This window comes from Harmonia axyridis, chromosome 6 (genome assembly GCF_914767665.1).
Source record: "Harmonia axyridis chromosome 6, icHarAxyr1.1, whole genome shotgun sequence".
Classification (NCBI taxonomy): domain Eukaryota; kingdom Metazoa; phylum Arthropoda; class Insecta; order Coleoptera; family Coccinellidae; genus Harmonia; species Harmonia axyridis.
The window spans coordinates 35,412,179-35,433,859 of NC_059506.1; the positions used below are offsets into that span (position 1 = coordinate 35,412,179).

General features: G+C 34.8%; 2 protein-coding genes across 2 annotated transcripts in view; both read left to right on the plus strand.

The window, feature by feature from the left end:
• The window catches only part of LOC123683164 (chloride intracellular channel exc-4), a 29,200-nt gene extending 8,860 nt beyond the window's left edge, over positions 1-20,340 (plus strand). Inside the window, exons 2-3 of the mRNA XM_045622063.1 lie at positions 17,891-18,157; positions 19,134-20,340. Of these exons, the coding sequence (XP_045478019.1) occupies positions 17,891-18,157; positions 19,134-19,577 (711 nt within the window). The 3' untranslated portion in view covers positions 19,578-20,340. The remainder of the gene's footprint in view (positions 1-17,890; positions 18,158-19,133) is intronic.
• A 242-nt stretch (positions 20,341-20,582) lies between these two features.
• LOC123683165 (mitochondrial coenzyme A diphosphatase NUDT8) lies at positions 20,583-21,560 on the plus strand. The gene has a single exon (XM_045622064.1). The coding sequence runs from the start codon at positions 20,833-20,835 to the stop codon at positions 21,535-21,537; it is 705 nt and encodes a 234-aa protein (XP_045478020.1). The 5' UTR covers positions 20,583-20,832; the 3' UTR covers positions 21,538-21,560.
• The last annotated feature ends 121 nt before the right edge of the window (positions 21,561-21,681 follow it).

Genomic DNA, 21,681 nt, shown 5'->3' on the forward strand with positions numbered 1-21,681 from the left:
ATTAGTTTTCCATAAACGTCTCATGGGCCATCCAGGTTTATCACCCTGTATAATGGAAATTTTCTGACCAAATTCTAATTAAGAATCTTCGATTCTGTAGCAATGAGTATTATTCAAGTGATTTAATGAAAATTCATTCGATTTCATTCTCTGAACTTGCAGGCAAATTCATTAAAAATTCTGAAACGCACAATATTTCCCCAATCTGCAAATTCCCAACGCCTAGAGCTCTCAAATTTCGATAACTTTCAGTTTTCAACAATCATCACCTGATCGCGTACTAAAGAACACGTCAACTCAGCAAGGTAGAAAAACCGATAGACCCCATAAAAGATGAGTCAACAGCTATTAAATTTCAAACACGGTGCTGAACCTGCTATTTAACACCCAAATAAATTCAACAGACTGGTAGAAACCAACTGGTCTGGCTTGGCAATTCTGTAAAAGGCGAAACAACGTCTGAACCTCATGTTTCAGCTCGATTTCAATTTCATCTCTGCTCTAATAAGGGAATTCGCTCGTTTTTGCCATCGACAGAAATGAAGGAACTTTCTCAGGTGACCGCATAAAAGATTTTTTCAGTTCTTTTTCACCTTCGTTTGCTAGATTTATGTTTTTCGCTCGATCAATCGAGGTAAATCGAAAGATTATGGGTTTTTTACTGTTGATATAAGCGGTTTCTGTCAGTTTTACTCATTATCTCGAATTACCACAACTGGGATGATGAATTGCTGACAGCAGATGAAGCAGACTCATTTTCTCGATTAAATACTTGGTGACCGTAAAGTTTAATTGAATAATGGATTTTTTAACCCTCTGTAAATTTGAGAGCCTTTGAAAGCTGTAATTTAGTCAAGAGAATGATTGAAACTTTCCAAACTGAATCATTGTTAAATTTCCAACAAATTTACCGATAAATTTAATTATTATAATAATAATATAAAACCGACGTGTCAGATTTAGTTTTAGTTCAGAACTCAGAGTAATAAACATAGATAGAGGGAGCATATCGTCGGCTAAGAGTGTGAATCTGCTATGTCCATAATGAACAATTTTACATGAGACCAAAAAAACCGTACAGTACAGTGTTATAATAATAATGATAAGAGAGTTTATTCATGAAAATACATTCAATAGAGTTTATTGAATGTATTTTCATGAATAAACTCTCTTATTATTATTATTATAACACTGTACTGTACGGTTTTTTTGATCTCCTGTAAAATTGTTCATTATGGACATAGCAGATTTACACTCTTAGCCGACGATATGTCCTTTTCAGTAAGCAAATTTTGTCCCCAACATGAATTGTCAAATTTGACATGAAGCGCGCGGAAATGGAAACATTTCAGTGATACGATATTTCACTCAATTCGCGAGTTTATCCACAAAGAACGCACTTCTTATGTCCCATAGTGAATCAACGTTTCACAATAACTCAAAATATATTGAAATGAATACCTAAATATATCAGAAATTCAGAAAACCAACTTCAAGCGCGCCAAACGACGTGAAACAACCGATGACACTAGGAGAGCAAAAGTTTTCACCTTGGATTTCAGCAGGTAGATACAGAAAATAATAAATATTGTGCTTATTCGATAATTCGGAAAAATATCGGATTCCAAATATTCAAATTTGCATATTTAATTGGGAATCTCTCAAATAAATATATTTCTATCAAAATAATATACATTCATAACGATATAGTAAAATTGTGGATTTGAAAATACATATATCACAATCCGACAACGTAATCTAACCATGTTGGGGACATGTAAAATTGGGTATACTTGCTCTATCTATGTTTATTACTCTATGGTTCAGAATTTTAATTTCTTTGTGTTTTACAAAAATCACAAAGTATTTTACTCAATTAGAAATTGCGGTGTTTCCTGATTTCAAGTTCTTCTTCGATAACTCTTAAAATGTACTTTTTGGATTAAAGTTTGCCTAACTAACCACCTGTAACTCGAGAACAAATAAAGATATCTATGATCAGCCTTCTGAAATCTTATTATTTCGAAAAAAAGAGATCGGGGTTCCTCGAAGTTTTTTTCTCTAAGTCTAATAGTTCTCGAGATGCTTTCAGTGAGTATCGAATTCTCGGGACACCCTGTACATGTAATTAACCTAATATAACGTCGATTATTGGCCAACGACCCAAATTGCCGATACCTCAACCAAACATAAATAAATACCAACATCAATCAACTTAAACATCAACCAAACCCAACAATATCGTATCGGATAAACGAAATGCGGAGGACCAACGTCAGACGTTAAAGTCTTCCGCTTTGTAAACAAACAACATGACTAAACATTGACGTTCGATGACATAACGCCGATGAGAAACAGTCGGCACACAAAGTTAATTCATCTCCCAAAATAGCATTTTCTTCTATTCGCGCCGCTAATCATCTCCAATATTTCTGTCTGCAATTTCAATCGGAACGCGACTCAGATACAATTTGTGGAATGATCTATGGCTGATTCTAAAACGGTATTATTACGATATTACGGTAGAACCAACATCGGATTTATGCGATTGGATTACTGTAAAAAGTTAGCATTTTATTGAATGACGTTTAGTATAGAATCTATGGTTTGTGGTTTTTTTTAAGAAACAGCCTTGAAGAATTATAGAAATACTTGGTGATTTTTTTCAAGTTGAATTAGTCGATACTCTCGAAAAGGAAACGTCTTACGGAAAATTGTTTCTAATAATTTGGTTTCGTGGAGATTATGTGGGTAGTAGGGTAGAAAAAGAAGAAGAAAAATGGAAGTTCCACAGTCCTCTATGATAACCCCCTTCTACCAAAGATTACAAATCTCTGCCAAGAAGGATGACATCCCAGACAATGAGCTATTTGACGGATTATTCAAATACTCTTTGCAGCGAATATTAGGCCAATTGAAAAGTTCCCGGTCTGATGCATAGATGGCGGTGCTAAATCCATATGATTTTTAGTTAGTAACAAATTTCAAACGATACGTGTCAAAATTTGACAGCAGTCCTACCATTAGTTTGTGAGATATTGCGTTGTAAGTGTAGCTACTTTTGTTATTTGAAAAAAGATGGAAAAAAGAACTTCGTGTGCTGATAAAATATTACATTCTGGAACTTGAAGCAAAATCTTGGCTTGATGAAGAGTTTCCGGGGTCTGCACCAGGAAAATCAACCATCATTGATAGGTATGCTAAGTTTAAACGTGGTGAAATAAACACCGGAGACAGCGAACGCAGTGGACGGCCAAAAAAGTCTGGCCACCGACGAAAAAATCAAAAAAGTTCACAAATTAATTTGGAATGACCGTAAAGTGCAGTTGATCGAGATAGCAGACATTGTGAAGATAACATCTCAATGTGTACATTATATCATTAACCAATATTTTTACATGAGAAAGCTGTGTACAAAATGGGTGCCGCGCGAGCTCACAATCGATCAAAAGCAACAACGTGTTAAGATTCTGGGTGTTTGAAACTGTTTAAGTGTAATAAACCTGAATTTTTGCATCGATATGTGACAATGGATGAAACATGGCTTCATCATTTCACTCCGGAGTCCAATCGACAGTCAGCTGAGTGGACTGCACACGATGAACCGAATCTAAAGCGAGGAAAAACACAACAATCAGCAGGCAAAATTATGGCATCAGTATTTTGGGATGCGCAAGGTATAATATTCATTGATTACCTCCAAAAGGGCCAGACGATCAACAGCGATTATTATATAGCGTTATTGGATCGTTTGAAGGATAAAATCGTTAAAAAACGGCCCCATTTGAAGAAAAAAAGGTGCTGTTTCATCAAGACAATGCGCCGTGTCACAAATCAATGAAAACAATGGCAAAATTGCATGAATTAGGCTTCGGATTGCTTTTGCATCCACCGTATTCGCCAGATCTGGCCCCCAGCGACTTTTTCCTGCTCTCAGACCTCAAATAATCGCCGAGGCTTATTTTGAAGCGAAAGACAAATCGTACTACATAAATGGTATCGAAAAGTTGCAAGATCGCTATAATCGCTGTATCGCCCTCGAAGGTCACTATGTTGAATAATAAAATCGAATTTTGCCAAAAAAATGTGTTTTAGTATGGTAGCTGGGGACTTTTCAATTGACCTGTTACGTTATGAGGTTGCTGGTTTTGAGGTTCTGGTATAAGTGGACTTCTCCTTCAGAATCATCAACCTCTAATTGTATTGGAGGACTGCAACATATTCTCTGTAAAGACAATTTGAAAAATCTGTCAAAAAACTTATTGTCCGTAATGACATCCTTCTTGGAAGAGATCTGTAATCATCTTCAGTAGAAGAGGGTAATCATAGAGAATTATGGAACTTCCATTCGTCTTCTTCCTTGTCCGCTCTACTCTACTACCCACATAACCTTCAGGAAACCAAATCCAAAAGTCACAATTCCCAGCAGATCCATCCATCCGACCTCAAGATCCGCTAAGAAAGACCGAGGTCGTGATTTTAACTCTCAGTTTTTCAAACCAGCAGTCCATAATTAGCGAAACACGTCAAAGAACTGGTTCCAAGATGACCTAGTGACATTAGTTGTCTTCTATCAATCCATAGAACATCATATACAACCGCTGAATATTCATTCGACAAAGTTACGACCCATAATGATTACGTTATCCACGAAATCATTCCATGGTTCCACGCTTTAATTTAGACTTCTTTCAGCATTTCCGCAAACATAATGGCTGTTTACGCGAAAAGTAAAAGTGGTTGAGTCATCGACTTAGCCGTGGATTGAGGATAGATCCTAGATGACGACACTGCAGTGGAATATCTCGGTTTTGGGTGCGCTGTAATCGTTTGAAGGTACCGCGAACCGCGATGGATTCCAGCTCTGATTCTAGAGATTTTCGAGGCGACTCGCTCGAATCTGGTCGTCTGGGAAGCCTCACAGAGATTTGAACTAAAAAAAAATCATAAGAGCATTGACGAAAAAGAAGAATAGTTACTCTATGTTTCAGTTGTGACGATTGTCACGCACTTTGAGTCTAGGTGTCAAACTGACGTCTCAAATATCTTCTATGAATATCTATGCTCATCAATTTTGAGGTTATATGTCAAAGTGACGTTTCATTCATTCATTCATAGAATAGTAAACTCTGAGCTTCCATGAATCGAAATAGTCACGATGAACACAGAACTTGAAGGAAATTTACAGAAAACTCTTATTTTTCTTTATAATAAAGGGTCTATGAAGATGAATTTTTATATAGAAGGATATTATTTATAGTGGGAGGATATTATTATTGATTGGAAGCTTTAAGCACTACGTTAAATGTATTACTGCTATTTTCTTTCGATCGGATGGAAAGTTTTCAAGAAAACAAATTTACAAACTTCTCGTCATAGAATTGTTGCCCAAAAATTAGAAAGTACGAAAAAGGTGTTGAACAATTTATTTATCAATTTACAGTAGTTAGAGCTCATAAGTATAAAGAGATATACCAAATTTCATGATTTTTGTTGAGTTTGTTCCAGAAATACACAATAAAACGTCACATGGACTTGAAACTGTAACAATGAATCTATTTTTTTCAAGCCATTTCCTACAGTACCTTTTACTATTGAATGACTCTTTCAATTAACGTGTCTACTGTTCCGCTTCAGATCCAATGCCAAGTCTGCAACATTATTGAGCGTTGTTTCCTTTGTCAATGATCTTTTTCCTTCTTCGATCACGAAGAAAGCTGTGTTCAAAGATTTGTTGAACTCTTCAAGTTGAAGGAGTGGTATTGAATGAAGTTACAAATTTTATTTAGGTATAGGACGAGGAAATTAAGCAAAATCAGGAGAAAAGTTTAGCAATTGAATTCAAATTGTACAAAAAAGAAAGGAAAAGAAACGAAATTTTAATAGGAAGAAGGAAAACATTATGAATGTTATTGTAAAATATTTATTATTTCATGGTTCAGATTCATATAGATTTGCATTGTGGCATTCACAAGGAAATAAAAATTACCTATTGTCTACACCATACAATATGACAAGTTGGAGATAAGAAATATCGAAATATCAGATAATAATCACATATTATATATAGCATTTTATCGTTTGCTCGAAAATTTCCTGCACATGTGATTCTCACAACTGATAATATTAATGATATTTCATTTCTCCCAACAAAAACTCACCTAGAATTAATAAAATTGAACACCTCTCTTCAATTTCTGCAATTCTTGAATTGTTATTGAATGTATGAACTTCGTGATATAACATTTACCTGACACTCCTGACAGGTTACAATTTTTTTTTGTTATGAAAAGTTTTTAACAATCCAATCCTTTATTGTTTAATATGTTTTATATCTCAACCCGAGATCAAACTTTAAGAACCTATTGGAATGCACCCTTCAGGCCTTTCTCAGATCCCAGAGTCTTGCAACAGGTTTCAAGCTCAGTTTACTGAGACGTTGCGTTAAATGATACCACCTTCTCCTCTTTTAAAGTCTTATTACGATCCATATATGTTGACGAAGCAGTGTCGACGACCTTTGTCGAAACTTATAAACAGAATTGTAACAAGTTATCGTTGATAATCTGCCTCAAGGCTATTACTTTCTCGTCTGAATCATCCTTTAATCGAAATGGAAATACTACAACGCAAAAAGTCACCTATCCCACTATAATTGTCATTGAATATTTTTTTAAGTGTAAAATAGAACAAGCAGAAAAAACCATTCGACCTATTTTCCTTATAGGCAGCAAATCCACAGAGCTGGTAGATCTATTGACCAATAGATTCACTAGTCGGTAGTTCTATAGAGCTGACAGATTGAACATCGAAAAGGAAGTCAGAAACTCTGTGTTTTGTGAAGAATATTACATAACCAAATAATATCAATGATTTACCAGCAGTGGAAAGGAAATCGAAAAAAACCAACGTAAAGTAAAAGTGCATTTTTGTTCGTACAACTTTCCATTTCTGTTTCTGGTCAATGAGTTTTTTTCACGATAGTCTCTCAATTATTATAAATACGAAACAGTTGAATATTCTAATGATTTATTACGACTTGTTGGGTTGAGGTAAACACGTGAAAAATCGAGAGGCAATAATCGGTGAATAATCAGGACTTCAATAAGGTTAATTGAATTGCAAAGTGAACATTATCGGCCTCTTACTCTCAGATAAAACAATTTCTAAATTTTCTAGGTAGGTGTTTGACTTTCTCCAAGTCGATAAGTTAAACTTACACCTACTACACGATTACTTATCGGATATATATTGTATGGGTTTTGCTGAATTGTTGTTTTGGATTGCCTGCCAATTAAATGCAAGAAGAACTGATGGAATTCTATGAGCTCCTCTTCATCCTTAACCTCAATTGAACTGTCATGATTTCTATGAGGATTTAGTGGAATAGGACGCTACATATTCATGAAGGAGTTACATTTTTGGATACACCCGATTAAAATTTAAAAAAAAATTGGGTCTCACCTCAGAGTAATAAACATAGATAGAGGGAGCATATGTCATTTTCAGTAAGCAAATTTTGTCCCCAACATGAACTATCAAATTTGACATGAGGCGCGCGGAAATGAAAACATATCAATGCTACGATATTTCACTCAATTCGCGAGTTTCTCCTCAAAGAACGCACTTCTTATGTCCCATAATGAATCAACGTTTCGTATCAACTCGAAATATATTGAAATAAATACCTAAATAGATCAGAAACTCAGAAAACAAACTTCAAGCGCGCCAAACGACGTGAAACAACCGATGACACTTGGAGAGCAAAAGTTGCCAAACCTTGGATTTCAGCAGGTAGATACAGAAAATAATAAATATTCTGCTCTTTATAAATTCGACAATTAGGAAAAATATCGGATTCCAAATATTCAAATGTGCATATTTAATCGGGAATCACTCAAATATTTCATTCAATGTAATATACATTCATAACGAAATAGTAAAATTGTGGATTTGAAAATATATCACAATCCGACAACGTAATCTAACCATGTTGGGAACATGTAAAAATTGCGTATACTCCCTCTATCTATCTTCATTACTCTATGGGACTCATTGTTTTGCTCATTTTTAAATTGTATCATCGTTATTGGAAAACCCTATACAACACTAATAAAAACAAAACTTCGATAGTTTTAGATCTACGAATTTTCGAGAATTTTATTCGTTTTCGTAAAGATTAGATGTACAATTTTCAGAGTAGTATTTCCTTCAACTTCAACTGAATTCACTGATCGAATTCATTGCTATCCAATTCAAAGTTTTATCACTGTGAATAATGAGCATAATACGTCCCAGATCCTTATAGAAACAAACAGGAAACAATATTCTAGATATCGATTATTTTTAATAGTTCATCAATCACAAACTTCTTCCGGGAAAACCGAATTACCATCAATTTCCCTTGATAAAATTAATTTACTTGGCAATTCACCTTTGTCGAAGCAATGAAGATAGAGAGAAAAGTCCTACCTTGACATATACCAGCATTTGCCATTACAAATGGACGATCCCAGAATAGAATTTCTCATCTTCAACATAGAACAATGCTATTGTCCAACTTGCGATTCTTCAACTGGTTAAAACATCGCCTCAACACTTCGACAATTCCAGATTCCATCGAGATAACTTCAGAAAATGAAAACCATGTTAAATCTCCGTGTATTCAGATTTCTAATCGGTCAACATTTTTATACGCCTCTCTGTTCGAGTCATGCCAAGAAAATAGAATCATTAAAACGTAAAATAAACATCAATCAGACGCTTTCTTCTGTTATTACTACTCTCGTGAAGTCTCTAGATGTATGACCTTTAATCTCTTAATCTCAAACTTGTACTTATGGTTAATTTTGAGGAAGACAACATTTTGTTGTTTTTATTAGTTAATTATTCTGAGCCGTCTAATGGAAATTGGTTAAAACGGAAATCATAGAAGTTAAACCAAAATCATAGTCGTTGATGAAGTTAAAAAGTTACCTGATAGATAGAAAAAAAAATTAAAACTGAAAAAAACACTAGAGTCAAGTCAGATTTGTATTTGTTTTTTCTTTGTTCAAAATTTTGCTTCGATAAGTAGACTTAATTCAGTCTTCTGCATACAAATCTGAATTCTAAATTTCCTGTGACTTACTAACATAGAATTATTTGCATTTATCAATTCTTTGGCCCAATTTCCTTTATGAAAAGAAAAGCATATCAAGATAATAAAAGAATGCTATTCGTTCCCCTATTTTACAACTTATTTTCGAAGTTCAGTTCAATCAGCTGGGTATTTTTTCAATTATTGGGGAAACTATGGAATTTTATATGAGTACAACTGCAGAACCAATGAGCAGATTTAACCCATTAATGCACCTAACCTATTTGTTCCTACTCTGAACCTACCTTAAAAATTTCAAATATTTAGTACATTCCTTTCGAGAGTTGTCATGTACACAGCGGACGGACGAACATAATCTATTTCAACCTCCAACTCTCATTCTTTCCGACAAAATGAGACTCTCTCCAAATCAAATATCACATCTAATATAATCCAATAACGAATGCTTTGCATAAATTCTCTGTTTCCAACATCTAGAAATTTCCATTTATAATGACGAAATTCAGAATCGAATCCACAAACTTAATCCGGGTAAACAAGATTCGTTTTTACGGTTTGAAGCCAAACCGAAATAAATCTAAACTGACCTGGGATAATATCTAGGGTCATCTCTCACAGACTAGTCTCTAGTCATCAGATATGTGAATAAATTCATTTTTATTCCGTTTTTTATTGGTCTGAATACTTTACGATTAGGAATCTAGGTAAACCGGTGTTAGTTTCAGCAATTTTCATTTCTACCATTTCGATTACAACACGTCTTATATAATTGTTTCTTTTTACGTTGATTTGTGTCAACATAGGAAGAAGGAGGCATGTTTCGCTATTATTTCTATGGTTGACCAACTGACAAATCATCGAGGAGATTTTGTTATGTGAGACGACGATAATTCAATTATTTTTGATGGAATATTTCGTCAGAGAACTGGACGTGAATGAACTGTCCTATATTTTCTTCATTTATTGTTTAAATTGGTTACGAGTATGTAATTTAGTTTCCGTATTCTGTGAAAAAATTTCTATGATCATTGATTTCTTGGTTATGTCTTTGTCCCGAAGGGCAGAATAACTATCAAAAATGAGACTATAGAGGAGGTACAACATTTTCAGGAAATTCTGACATAGACCATAGAAGATCTGGATCGAAATGGGTGAACACAGAATACACAAACGTCAATTTTAATTTGACCTTCAAATGCACATTTTATTGATACATCCTTTACCACAGACGAATTGAACCATTCTCGAACATAACACGTTCTGACATAATGAAATTCTGTGTGCTCCAAAAACCCAGATTGTAACCAAACCGTTCTTTTTGGATTAAATTAACAGTTATCTCATGTGTAGATCTTGAATTGGTGCAAAGCCACCTTGACATTTCAATATTTTTCGTCCCACGCAACAGACATACTACTATTTTAACGGAGATACTAAATAGATATGAAGCCTTGACCACTATATGCACATTCATCAACATCTTGCTTTATATTTATACTTTATGACTTGCGTGATTGTTCTAATACATAGTTCCAAATAATATTCGCCCTCATTTGTTCAGATTTAAGTGTCACTGATGTGAGCGTTGGACTAATTCATAAAACGGACAATAAAGATACTGGAATTTACGAGATGAGAAGCTGAATAATTACTTTAACTTTTGTCACGAATTTGCAGTGTATTGTGGAATTATGTTATCTACATCATCTTAATTAAAGGGAGTGGTAATAATTGTTCAACAATCGTTAGGTATCAAGAGAAATAGATTAAAGAACACTAGATAACGCCCACGTAATATTACGCAGGCTTTCATTCAAGGTTGAATACCAGATATTCGCAGAAGGTTGAGGAGATATAGGTGCTCAGAAAGTTACACTACAAACCAATAAGAAACTATAGAAAAATTACATGTCGGTGAAATTTTTCGATAATTTAAAGTGATATTTTCACCACTACGTGGTTTGAGTGAATTCAGCGAGTATACGATAAATGTTAAAATATATCGGAAACTTCGCATTGTTTCCCCAGTTCAAATCAAAAAATTGGTTTTTTCACGATCCATGGTTTTTTACGGTATCTGTTTTCAATATGGTAAAACTTTCTTTACTGGTTGCTAGGCCAAAGACGTCAGTTAAGCTGCCTAGAAAGATATAATAATAAATTCAATTTTAAAAAAATTAAGGACCGAAAATAAGAAAATATCGATATACAGGGTGTTGCCAAATGAGTGCTAAAGATGGAGTGTTTTCACGTCATTTCTAATTAAAATTCATAATCTGAGATTTCAAAAACTCCTCATATTTCTAGATTTGACATTATGAAAACCATAAACCGTTTTTCTCTATATTTTTCACTGGAATAATAAACCACAGACGGAAGTACGTTTATGAGATAGTTTAGGGACACCTGTACCAAATAAATATCGTAAAACAAAAGCCACATAATGCGTTGTTATATCTGTATCACACATACAGATAACTTATAATACCTGCTTGTCCTTCATGTATAAACGCTTGTAACACAATGTGTAATGAGGGAATTTAGGTTAGGGATTGGCTTATAGATGTGGATCATAGAAAGTGGTTCGTATTTTGAATGCAGGACCATGCAGCGGATCCATGAAAAAAAAACGGATATGTAGGCGAACTCGTTTCAATTTTGAAAGAGTTTTAAAGAAGAAAAAATAGTTATTTTCATGCTATTTTTTTGCTTTTCATTATTTATTATTATTTATTTATTTGTTATTATTTTATTATTTTTGCTTTTTATTATTTTATTATTTTTTGTCGTTTTTGTTTCAAAAAAATTATTCCAACTGAATGAAATCATATTTCTACTTCTTCCTCTATTCGATTCAAATTCTTCGTGAAATCAAGTAACATTAAAACTCATTGGTGTAATGCTCTGAAGGATCATAACTGAAAATTATTTGACTAAATTACTAACCTCCATCGTCAATTTTATGGCTATGCAACAAGTTCTGTATAGGAATAGAGAACCGAATGATGATAATTAAAAGGCTATAAATGAATTTAATTGTTCAGTAGATGTTCTAGCATATTCAAGACGTTTAATTTTTTATACTATCTCATCAGTCTCTCTCATCGCAGCTAGCGTATGGTGTCTACTTTTGTTCAAGGTGAAAGCGTTGGTACCATACAAAGTCTTATTATTCACATGTCAATCGATCTAATATTCAAATTTATCAACAACGTGTAAACACGATAACATTTGAAAGAAATAACCTAGAGACTTGATACATTTTGGGTGAATTCGATTTCGGGAGCTATAGATAATTAAATTTTTTTCAATAACTCAAAGAATATTCACCCAATTGAACTGAAACTTAATAGTCAGTTTTGAAATATCGACAAGAATGCTTATACGATTTTTGGTGGGAATTGTTCCTCTAGAAGTTGAAAAAAATGTTCTTTAAGTTTCATATCCCAGAGATAAAGGGTGTTTTTTTTAGAGCTATAGAACTTTAAATTGCAATAAAACAACGATGGATTATTCGATTGACATAAATTTTATTTATCAACAAGTTAATCTTCTGGCATTACATTTCAAATATGATTTCTGGCATATGACCACCACGGCTGGCTCGGATATAGTCCAATCTGGACGTCCACTTTTCGATGACTTTCCAACGTTTGTGGCCATATATCGGCAATAACACGGCGAATGTTGTCTTCCAAATGGTCAAGGGTTTGTGGCTTATCCTCATAGACCAATGACTTTACATAGCCCACAGAAAGAAGTCTAGCGGTGTTAAATCACAAGATCTTGGAGGCCAATTCACAGGTCCAAAACGTGAAATTAGGCGGTCATCAAACGAGTCTTTCAATAAATCGGTTGTGGCACGAGCTGTGTGACATGTTGCGCCGTCTTGTTGGAACGACAGCTCCTGGACATCATGGTTGTTCAATTCAGGAATGAAAAAGTTAGTAATCATGGCTCTATACCGATCACCATTGACTGTAACGTTCTGGCCATCATCGTTTTTGAAGAAGTACGGACCAATGATTCCACCAGCCCATAAAGCGCACCAAACAGTCAGTTTTTCTGGATGTTACGGTGTTTCGACATACATTTGAGAATTAGCTTCACTCCAAATGCGGCAAAATAAAATGGACGTAGTGCGCGATACGTATTCCGCACAGAACAATTATTTTCGAAATAAAATTGCACTATTTGCCACCGTTGTCCAGGCGTGAGTCTATTCATGATGAATTGCCAAACCAAACTGAGAATAAATCACTTGACAGCTGTTAAATCGGTCGCCATCTTGAACAGTAATGCCAACTTAAAGTTATATAACTCGAAAAAAAAACACCTGTCATAAGGCATAGGTAGAATTCAGTTTAATACAGGGTTTTCCAATAAGAGGTTTAATTTTGAACAGTCCGCCTTCTAGGCAGCTGTCACTTTTGAAACTGTCATCTTTTGACATTTGACAAGTACAAACTACCCCATTACTGAAAATGGAACGATACACACTTCAACAACGCATTAAAAGTGAAAACTTTGGTCATAAAAGTGACGTTTTTCAACAAAAACAAAATATATTCAATCTCAACCACGTATTTAGCGCTCAATTCTCTTGCTAAGTGACTGTTAAAAACACGCAAGAACCACATCACGAAAATTGCGGAGAAATTCCCATTCAATTATCGTGAAAACATCCTAATGATCCCCTAAAGGTGGCCATACACCCCCAGGATTTGTAAGTCGTTCAATCTAAGGACACCTTTATCTTCCGAATGTTGTTTGTTTCGCGTGTTTTTCCAAACCATCAGATAAAAATCGGCTGGCCGTTCGTTAACGGTCGCTAAGACTGGACTCATCGACCTTGCGACCGGTTACTGGTTTTGAATGATTGTCGCTTGATCAAATTGTGACTCATCGCGCTGGGGATCTCTTAGTTACCACAATGACTGATTTATTTTTATCACGGCAGGCAGATGTTCTTTTCTGACGTAAGCCACTACTTCAACAATCATATTTGAGATGGTGAAGAGGTTTATTCAATTATTGAGTGAAGGATATAGCTATCGATGGGATATTTCCATGTTGAAGTAATATTACTTGAAGCCACAAGGCATAAGTGATCGAAGGTTCGTGAAAACTATGAAGTCTAGGTGAAATTTCAAGATTCTATCGAAGAAATTTGGAGTTCTTGTGCGTTTTTTCAATAAAAGTTGAATTGATTTGAAATTTGAATTTGAAATTACGTTAATCTTCTAAACTATGAAGTTACCAGACAAAGTGGTTACTCTAACAGGCCAATTGAAAAGTCCCCGGTCTACTAAAATATAACACATTTTTTTGACAAAATTCGATTATGTTATTCAACATAGTTGCCTTCGAGAGTGATACAGCGATCTTCCAACTTTTCGATACCATTTTTGTAGTACGATTTGTTTTTCGCTTCAAAATGGGCCTCAGTTTCGGCAATTACTTCCTCATTAGCGATAAATTTCTTTCCATCGAGCATTCTTTTGAGGTCTGAGAAAAGGAAAAAGTCGCTGGGAGCCAGATCTGGCGAGAACGGTAGATGCAGAAGCATCTCGAAGCCCAATTCATGCAATTTTGCCGTTGTTTTCATTGATTTGTGACACGGCGCATTGTTTTGATGAAGCAGCACCTTTTTTTCTTCAAATGGGCCGTTTTATAACGATTTCATCCTTAAAACGATCCAATAACGCTATATAATAATCGCTGTTCTGGCCCTTTTAGAGGTAATCAATGAATATTATACCTTGCGCATCCCAGAATACTGATGCTATAACCTTGCCAGCTGTCTGTTGTGTTTTTCCTCGCTTTAAATTCGGTTCATGGTGTGCAGTCCACTCAGCTGACTGTCGTTTGCATTCCGGAGTGAAATGATGGAGCCATGTTTCATCCATTGTCACATATCGACGCGAAAATTCAGGTTTATTGCACTTAAACAGCTCCAAACACTGCTCAGAATCATTAACACGTTGTTACTTTTGTTCGATTGTGAGCTCGCGCGGCACTCAATTTGCACACAGCATTCTCATGTACAAATATTCGTGAATGATATGATGTACACGTTCAGATGATATCTTCACAATGTCTGCTATCCCGATCAACTTCACTTTACGGTCATTCAAAATTATTTTGTGAACTTTTTTTTATTTTTTCGTCGGTGACAGCTTCTTTTGGGTGTCCACTGCGTTCGCCATCTTCTGTACTCTTTCACCTCGTTTAAACTTAGAATACCAATCAATGATGGTTCATTTTTCTGGTGCAGACCCCGGAAACTCTTCATCAAGCCAAGATTTTGCTTCAAAAAGCAATATTTCATCAGCACACGAAATTCTTTTTTTCCATCTTTTTTCAAATAACAAAAGTAGCTACACTCACAACGCAATATCTCACAAAATAATATTCTGACTGCTGTAAAATTTTGACACGTATCGTTTGAAGGTTGGTACAAATTAAAAATTATATGGATTTAATACTAGCACCGCCATCTGTGCATCAGACCGGGGACTTTTCAATTGGCCTAATATGTGTAAATGCCCAACAGCATCTCATATTCCTTCTTGATAAAGAAGCTAAGGAGTTTTCCTAAAAGAGGTTTCATTTTGATATTAAAAATTGAATTGAAAAAAGTCTAAAGTTGTTAAATCACAAGATCTCGGTGGCCAGGAAACTTTTGATATTCGACTCTAATCTAGGCTGACTCGATATCAAGCCATTCGTTGTCGAAACAAAGTGACAATTTGAAGATATTTCATAAAACATACATCAATGTGGTTTGAGAAAGAATTCCTCTTATAAATCTATGTTTAACATGCAACGTTTTTTTTTTAATCAACGCATTCTATCTAACTGAATCGCACTTAACGGTGTGTATATGTACGCATTCCCAACCTACAAGAAAAATTGAATCAGGTTTGCATTCTCCGAGATTACAAACATCAATTATGTAAGTAAACAACTGTCTTGAGGTGCATAATAAATATTTAATACAGTTTCCTGTTTGATAACAACGCTGCATATTCGGTGCAAGGCATACTTCAGTGGAACAAGCGCCACAAATATAGATACCGACAGTTTCTCTATACTTAATTGGAACATAAGAACACGTGTCTAAAAATTATCGCATGTTGCAGCTAATGAAATCCACTTAAAACGATCACTGTGGTCATCTATGGTTTCTGCATTTATTGGAGGATTATATGCATGTCTTTTTTCAATTAATCACGGTTTTTTTATCTGAGAACATGTCTAATGGAATATGACTAAATATTATAGGCCCAAGAATATCTCCCTGTGGGACTCCATCTCCAAAAGTTGCTTCTCCCTAATAAGTATAACCTATATGCTATAAATCAACTTTAACGTTCAATTTCATGGTCTTTTTCCTTCTTTAATATGCTTTTTTTTATGGTCTATCTTAAAGAGTTTTTGTTTATGTCTTGTAGTTATTTCATCTAATTCACCTGTCAAATTTATTCATGACACTTTGAAATTATGCCAAACAAGTACTTTTTCTAAGCGTTTCTGTTCTGTCTCATCGAAAGCTTTTTTAACGCCAAAACAAATATAACACCAGATAAACTCGAATCTTGAAACTATTACGAAAGCTGTCACCAATAACATTATTTTAGGTCAAAGTAATTGCTTTTTATGGGGTCAACTGTACAAGTTACTTTTGTAGAATAATTAGCGTTTCATAATTTTAATGAAATATAATATCTCTAATTACCAAAATTGGACAAAATTATTCCTAGTTACTTTCAGAAGTTTAATGCCCTCAGATCGAACTTATCTGACATCTACAATATGAGATATGCAGTCAATTAACTCAATAATGTCCTCCTTGATTTATTCTTAAATTTCTGTCAGTATTCAAAAATGAGAACTGAATTTGATAAAACAGTTCAACAGTTCCTAAACATTGTATATTTCCATGGTTATGGCATAACCTATACACAAATGACATAAGAAATGTCAAAAAATAACACAGTGTTGCCATTATATCATTTTGAATTGTATAATTCTTATTGGACAATCCTTTTTAAGTGGTGGGAAGGTCTATTGTTGAAGTACCTGTATCAATTATCCAGCAATGAGTGGTTCTTTTTTCGTAGGTACTAACTGTACATGCTGGTAGCTGAAAAATGCTATAAATTCAATTTTGCAGGTCATCAGAAGTTGTTTTGCTTGGCTTTTATAATGCAAATTCGACTTCGGATGTTTGTGGCTAAGAATTTCGCACGTATAGCGATATTGCTGAGTAATATTTCCATTTTTATAACCTCTGTTATGTAATAAGCTTCGTGCTAGTAATCTATGGAAGTTTCCAGAAATTTCGAAGTTGGTAGCAGGTCTTGAAGGAGGATTTGTTATTTCCTATTCAGATTTACTAGTGTACTATAGTAGTATTTATAAGAACAGTCGTACGACTTACAACTACGCAGACGCACTATAGTATAGTACAGCTAAGAATGCAAAATTATCGTTGAACACAACAAAACGCTGCAATCATAATCAATCATGAAGTTTTGAGACATTCTTTACCAATATTTATGGTGCGCCTTCTCTCAGCGGATTTCTGTGGTCCCTGTCATATACACCCTCTCCTCCATAACGTTCTGCAGAGAATTGCGCAGCGTATATTGCACTGGGGATGTTGTTTAGGCTCTCTTGAATCTATTTCTGCTCAGTCAGTTTCCATTCTTCATGTTTAACTAAAAGAAATGTATTACATTCAATCTAGAAGATAATTAAATCCCTTTTTTTTTCTTCTTCCAGGCTTCTACAATCGATGGAAGACGAAAAGGAGCGTGCCTGTTTTGCCACGAGTACTTCATGGAACTGTACCTGCTGGCCGAACTGAAAACCATCAGCCTCAAAGTGACCACAGTCGACATGCAGAAGCCACCACCTGATTTCCGCACCAATTTCGAAGCAACCCCACCGCCCATTTTGATCGACAGAGGCTTGGCTATATTGGAAAACGAAAAAATTGAGAGACACATCATGAAGAGTGTACCTGGCGGCCACAATCTATTCGTACAGGTGCGGTTCTATGGTCTCGTTGACTTTTTGTCATAGAGTAGTAGGGTTTTGGTATATTTTGTTCTATGAAACTGTCAAAATTTGACGTTTCTCACGAAGTGTCAAAGGGTATAGAATTCGACAGAAGGCAATAGTTATTTTGGAATTATTTGAAAGAATATTCGAGAAGAATCTAGTCATCTAGGTTGATCTATAGGCTAGAAAGATCTGTGGTGCGTGCTTGTAATAACATACAAGTAGGATCTACAATGAGGAATTCCATTCAAGTCCAGCTTTCAGAGCAAAAGAAAGCTTAAAATTAATGATTATAAGTTTCATCCATGAGTAACTTGTGTCAAAGAAGAATGGCATAGTAATTAAGTTATTGTTTATTTTAATATATGCAATCTCCAGTCAATGTTGCCTGATGGAGAATTTCTAAATTTTGAATTCTAGTATTTATTTTCTTTTAAAAATTCTACCATTTTTGCGCAGTTGGTTTTCGTCGGTGAAAGACATAAAAAAGTAATTACTTTTAATGATATATCAAGACACCAGTGTATAAGTGAAGCTTCAAAGCATCGAAAGTGCTGAAGGCACTTATATACACCTGTATAGTACTCTATTATTCATTATACCTGCATTATAACTCCAAATTTCAATCACAATGGCAGTATTTTTAGACATATCAATGAGAACGTAGTTGAAATACGATTTTAATGTTGATCAGCGCCATCTAGGAAGGATTAGAGATATCATCCAGAAATCCAACTTTTTGTATATCATTAATGAGAGTTTATAATCACTGTAAACCGATTCATACGCAAATCTGCTCAGAAATATTATGAACAAGTACAGAAATTATGAAACAAAAACGAGTATCGACATTCAATCTCTCCACAGTAGCGCCATCTGGTATCTATTTCCCCGAATATGATATTCCCAACCATAGATAACCATCACAAGTTTTCTTTAAATCAATCTCTCCGTCTTGCAGGATAAAGAAGTAGCAACCCTCATCGAAAACCTCTACACCAAATTCAAGATCTACATAACGAAATACGAGTCAACAGATACCAACGAAGCCAGTCAACCGTTGCTGTCTCAACTAATGAAGATCAACGATTTCCTAGCCAAAAGAGCCACCAGGTTCCTCACAGGAGACACAATGTCCTGCTTCGACTGTGAGCTGATGCCCAGGCTGCAGCACATCCGCATTGGGGCCAAAGCCTTCCGAAATTTCGAGATCCCCACCAAATTCTCAGCCCTTTGGCGATACATGTTCAACATGTACGAGCTGGAAGCCTTTAGGCAGAGCTGCCCCGCAGACCAAGACATCATCAGCCACATCAAGAACCAACTGGGCCTGAGGACCAAAGCCCGAATAGAACTCGAGACCCCAGTCTACAGTACCTCAATACCCATACTGAACGAGGCGTAATGTGTGTAGAGGTCTTCCTCTTCGATAACCCTAATCAATGCCCAGAGCATTATTGTTTTTAGAACTTTATTTTTTCATTTGCTTGTTATTTCTGTTGAAGACACATCGACGTTGAAAATTGTGGTTACCCATACTGTTTGAGTTGCCCGTGAAATTGTTGTTATCGAAATTTGTAGCTTTTCTAAATTTAGGCATTAAAATAGATGTAAAATTTTATACGAGGAGCGCGTTTGATACTTGTAGTTTTGTAAGCTTCCCAAGCTTCTATATACCTACCTAATCTGTCATCGCAAACCATGCAATTGTGGTAATTTAGTTTTATCTACTTATTTTCATCCAACATTTTCATCGATCATTATTGTTGATGTTTATTTTTAAATTCATGAAGCCAAATTGGATGTTCGTTAAGTTTTAATCTTTCAATAATTCTGATTCTAGAATTTAATATATTTGAATTCAATATTACATAGGAACGAATGCCTTTTTTACTAGTTCACATCTGTATATATTAACTTATACTTTCAGTATTCAATTCAATGTATCCTTTTTTTTTTTGAATTAGTAAAAATGTGTTTCAGTTCGGAATTTATCCCCTGAATAACTTGATTCAAAATGGATTCCAGGTTTTTATTGTTGTCAAATCATCAGAACTTTACGTTTTCTACAGGTTTTTTATCCTACTGGATTTGAATAACAATAGGTAGATTTTTTTTGAGTCATATGTTATATATTTTTGCATATGAATAAAGGTATGAAAAACAAATATTGAGTTTTATTGCACTCTGAAAATCAAAGAATAAATCTACAAATTTGGTTTGAGATGTGTTTTACCCCATTACAGTACATACCATTGCTACTGCTCAGATCATCCTTATTTCCTTTGTTTTGAATTAACGATACCAAGATTATAATACAAATCAACACGATTTGCCAGTTTTGTCCAATTACTTGTTGATATTTATAAAGGAACCTCGCTTTTTTTTGACATTTAACCTTAGTGTTCTGTGCGTCAAACCAAGGATAAACGTCAAGATGACAGGTATCAAATGGACATCATTTCATGTATGGTAAAGTTAATCTAATCTAAAGAACAAATGGGATATATGAGATTCAGATAATATCAGATTTCCACGTGCAAATTCTCTGTCCCCGTGTTTCAAGGATCAAAGTTCGTCTAACTCGACATTTGTCAACGTAGAATGTCATTTTACAACAGTGTAATTCAGTGATAAGAGTTAAAAATCCACATCCCATAATGTTGACATCTCGTATAAGAATAAATTATGTTTGTGAGAGAGCTGTGAGTAAATTTTATTCTCCTGAAAATATATTATCTCAAGAAAACAGAGAGAAAACTACCTCGAAATTCAGTACTATGCAACCTATCAGATTGTCACATTTTCCACCAAGAAAAGCAGCTGTTTTGGTTCCACTTTGTTTGATGGATGGTAAGATGGCGCTTCTGTATACATTACGAACATCGAAATTGAAGAACCATAGAGGAGAAGTGAGTTTTCCTGGAGGAATGATAGACGATTCAGACAAAGATGTTACGGAAGCTGCTCTAAGGGAAACTCGGGAAGAACTAGGTATAGTTCCCGAATGTGTGGACGTTTGGGGTTCTGGAAGACAACTAGTGGCTAGAGGTAAAACGACAGTTACCCCAGTACTAGGATATATCAAGAAAAACTTCAAAATTAAAGATTTAAAACTCAGCAGAGACGAAGTTGACGATGCATTTTATGTGACTTTGGAAGATTTGTGCAACCCTAAATTATATCGTCATACACAATTCAGGCAAGATGACACAACATTCAATATGCCTGTTTTTACAGGAGGAAAATACCGAATATGGGGACTTACTGCAGTGATTACTTATATTGCTTTACATTCGTTACTCCCAGCTAGAGCTTATAATCATCAAGTAAAACAATTACAATCAATTAGGATCATACCCTGAACAAATTAAATTCTTTTGGACCATATGCTGTTTTAATTAAAGTATCAATCTCTAAAAAAATTGAAAATTTAATTGACATTGATTGTCATTAATTAAATAAGAAAATCTAATGTTTTTGAAAAGAAAAAGAACATCGAAGAACAA

Bases quoted from the DNA above. Each gene is read 5' to 3' on its own strand.
- LOC123683165 (XM_045622064.1), top strand. From the start codon at position 20,833: ATGTTGACATCTCGTATAAGAATAAATTATGTTTGTGAGAGAGCTGTG.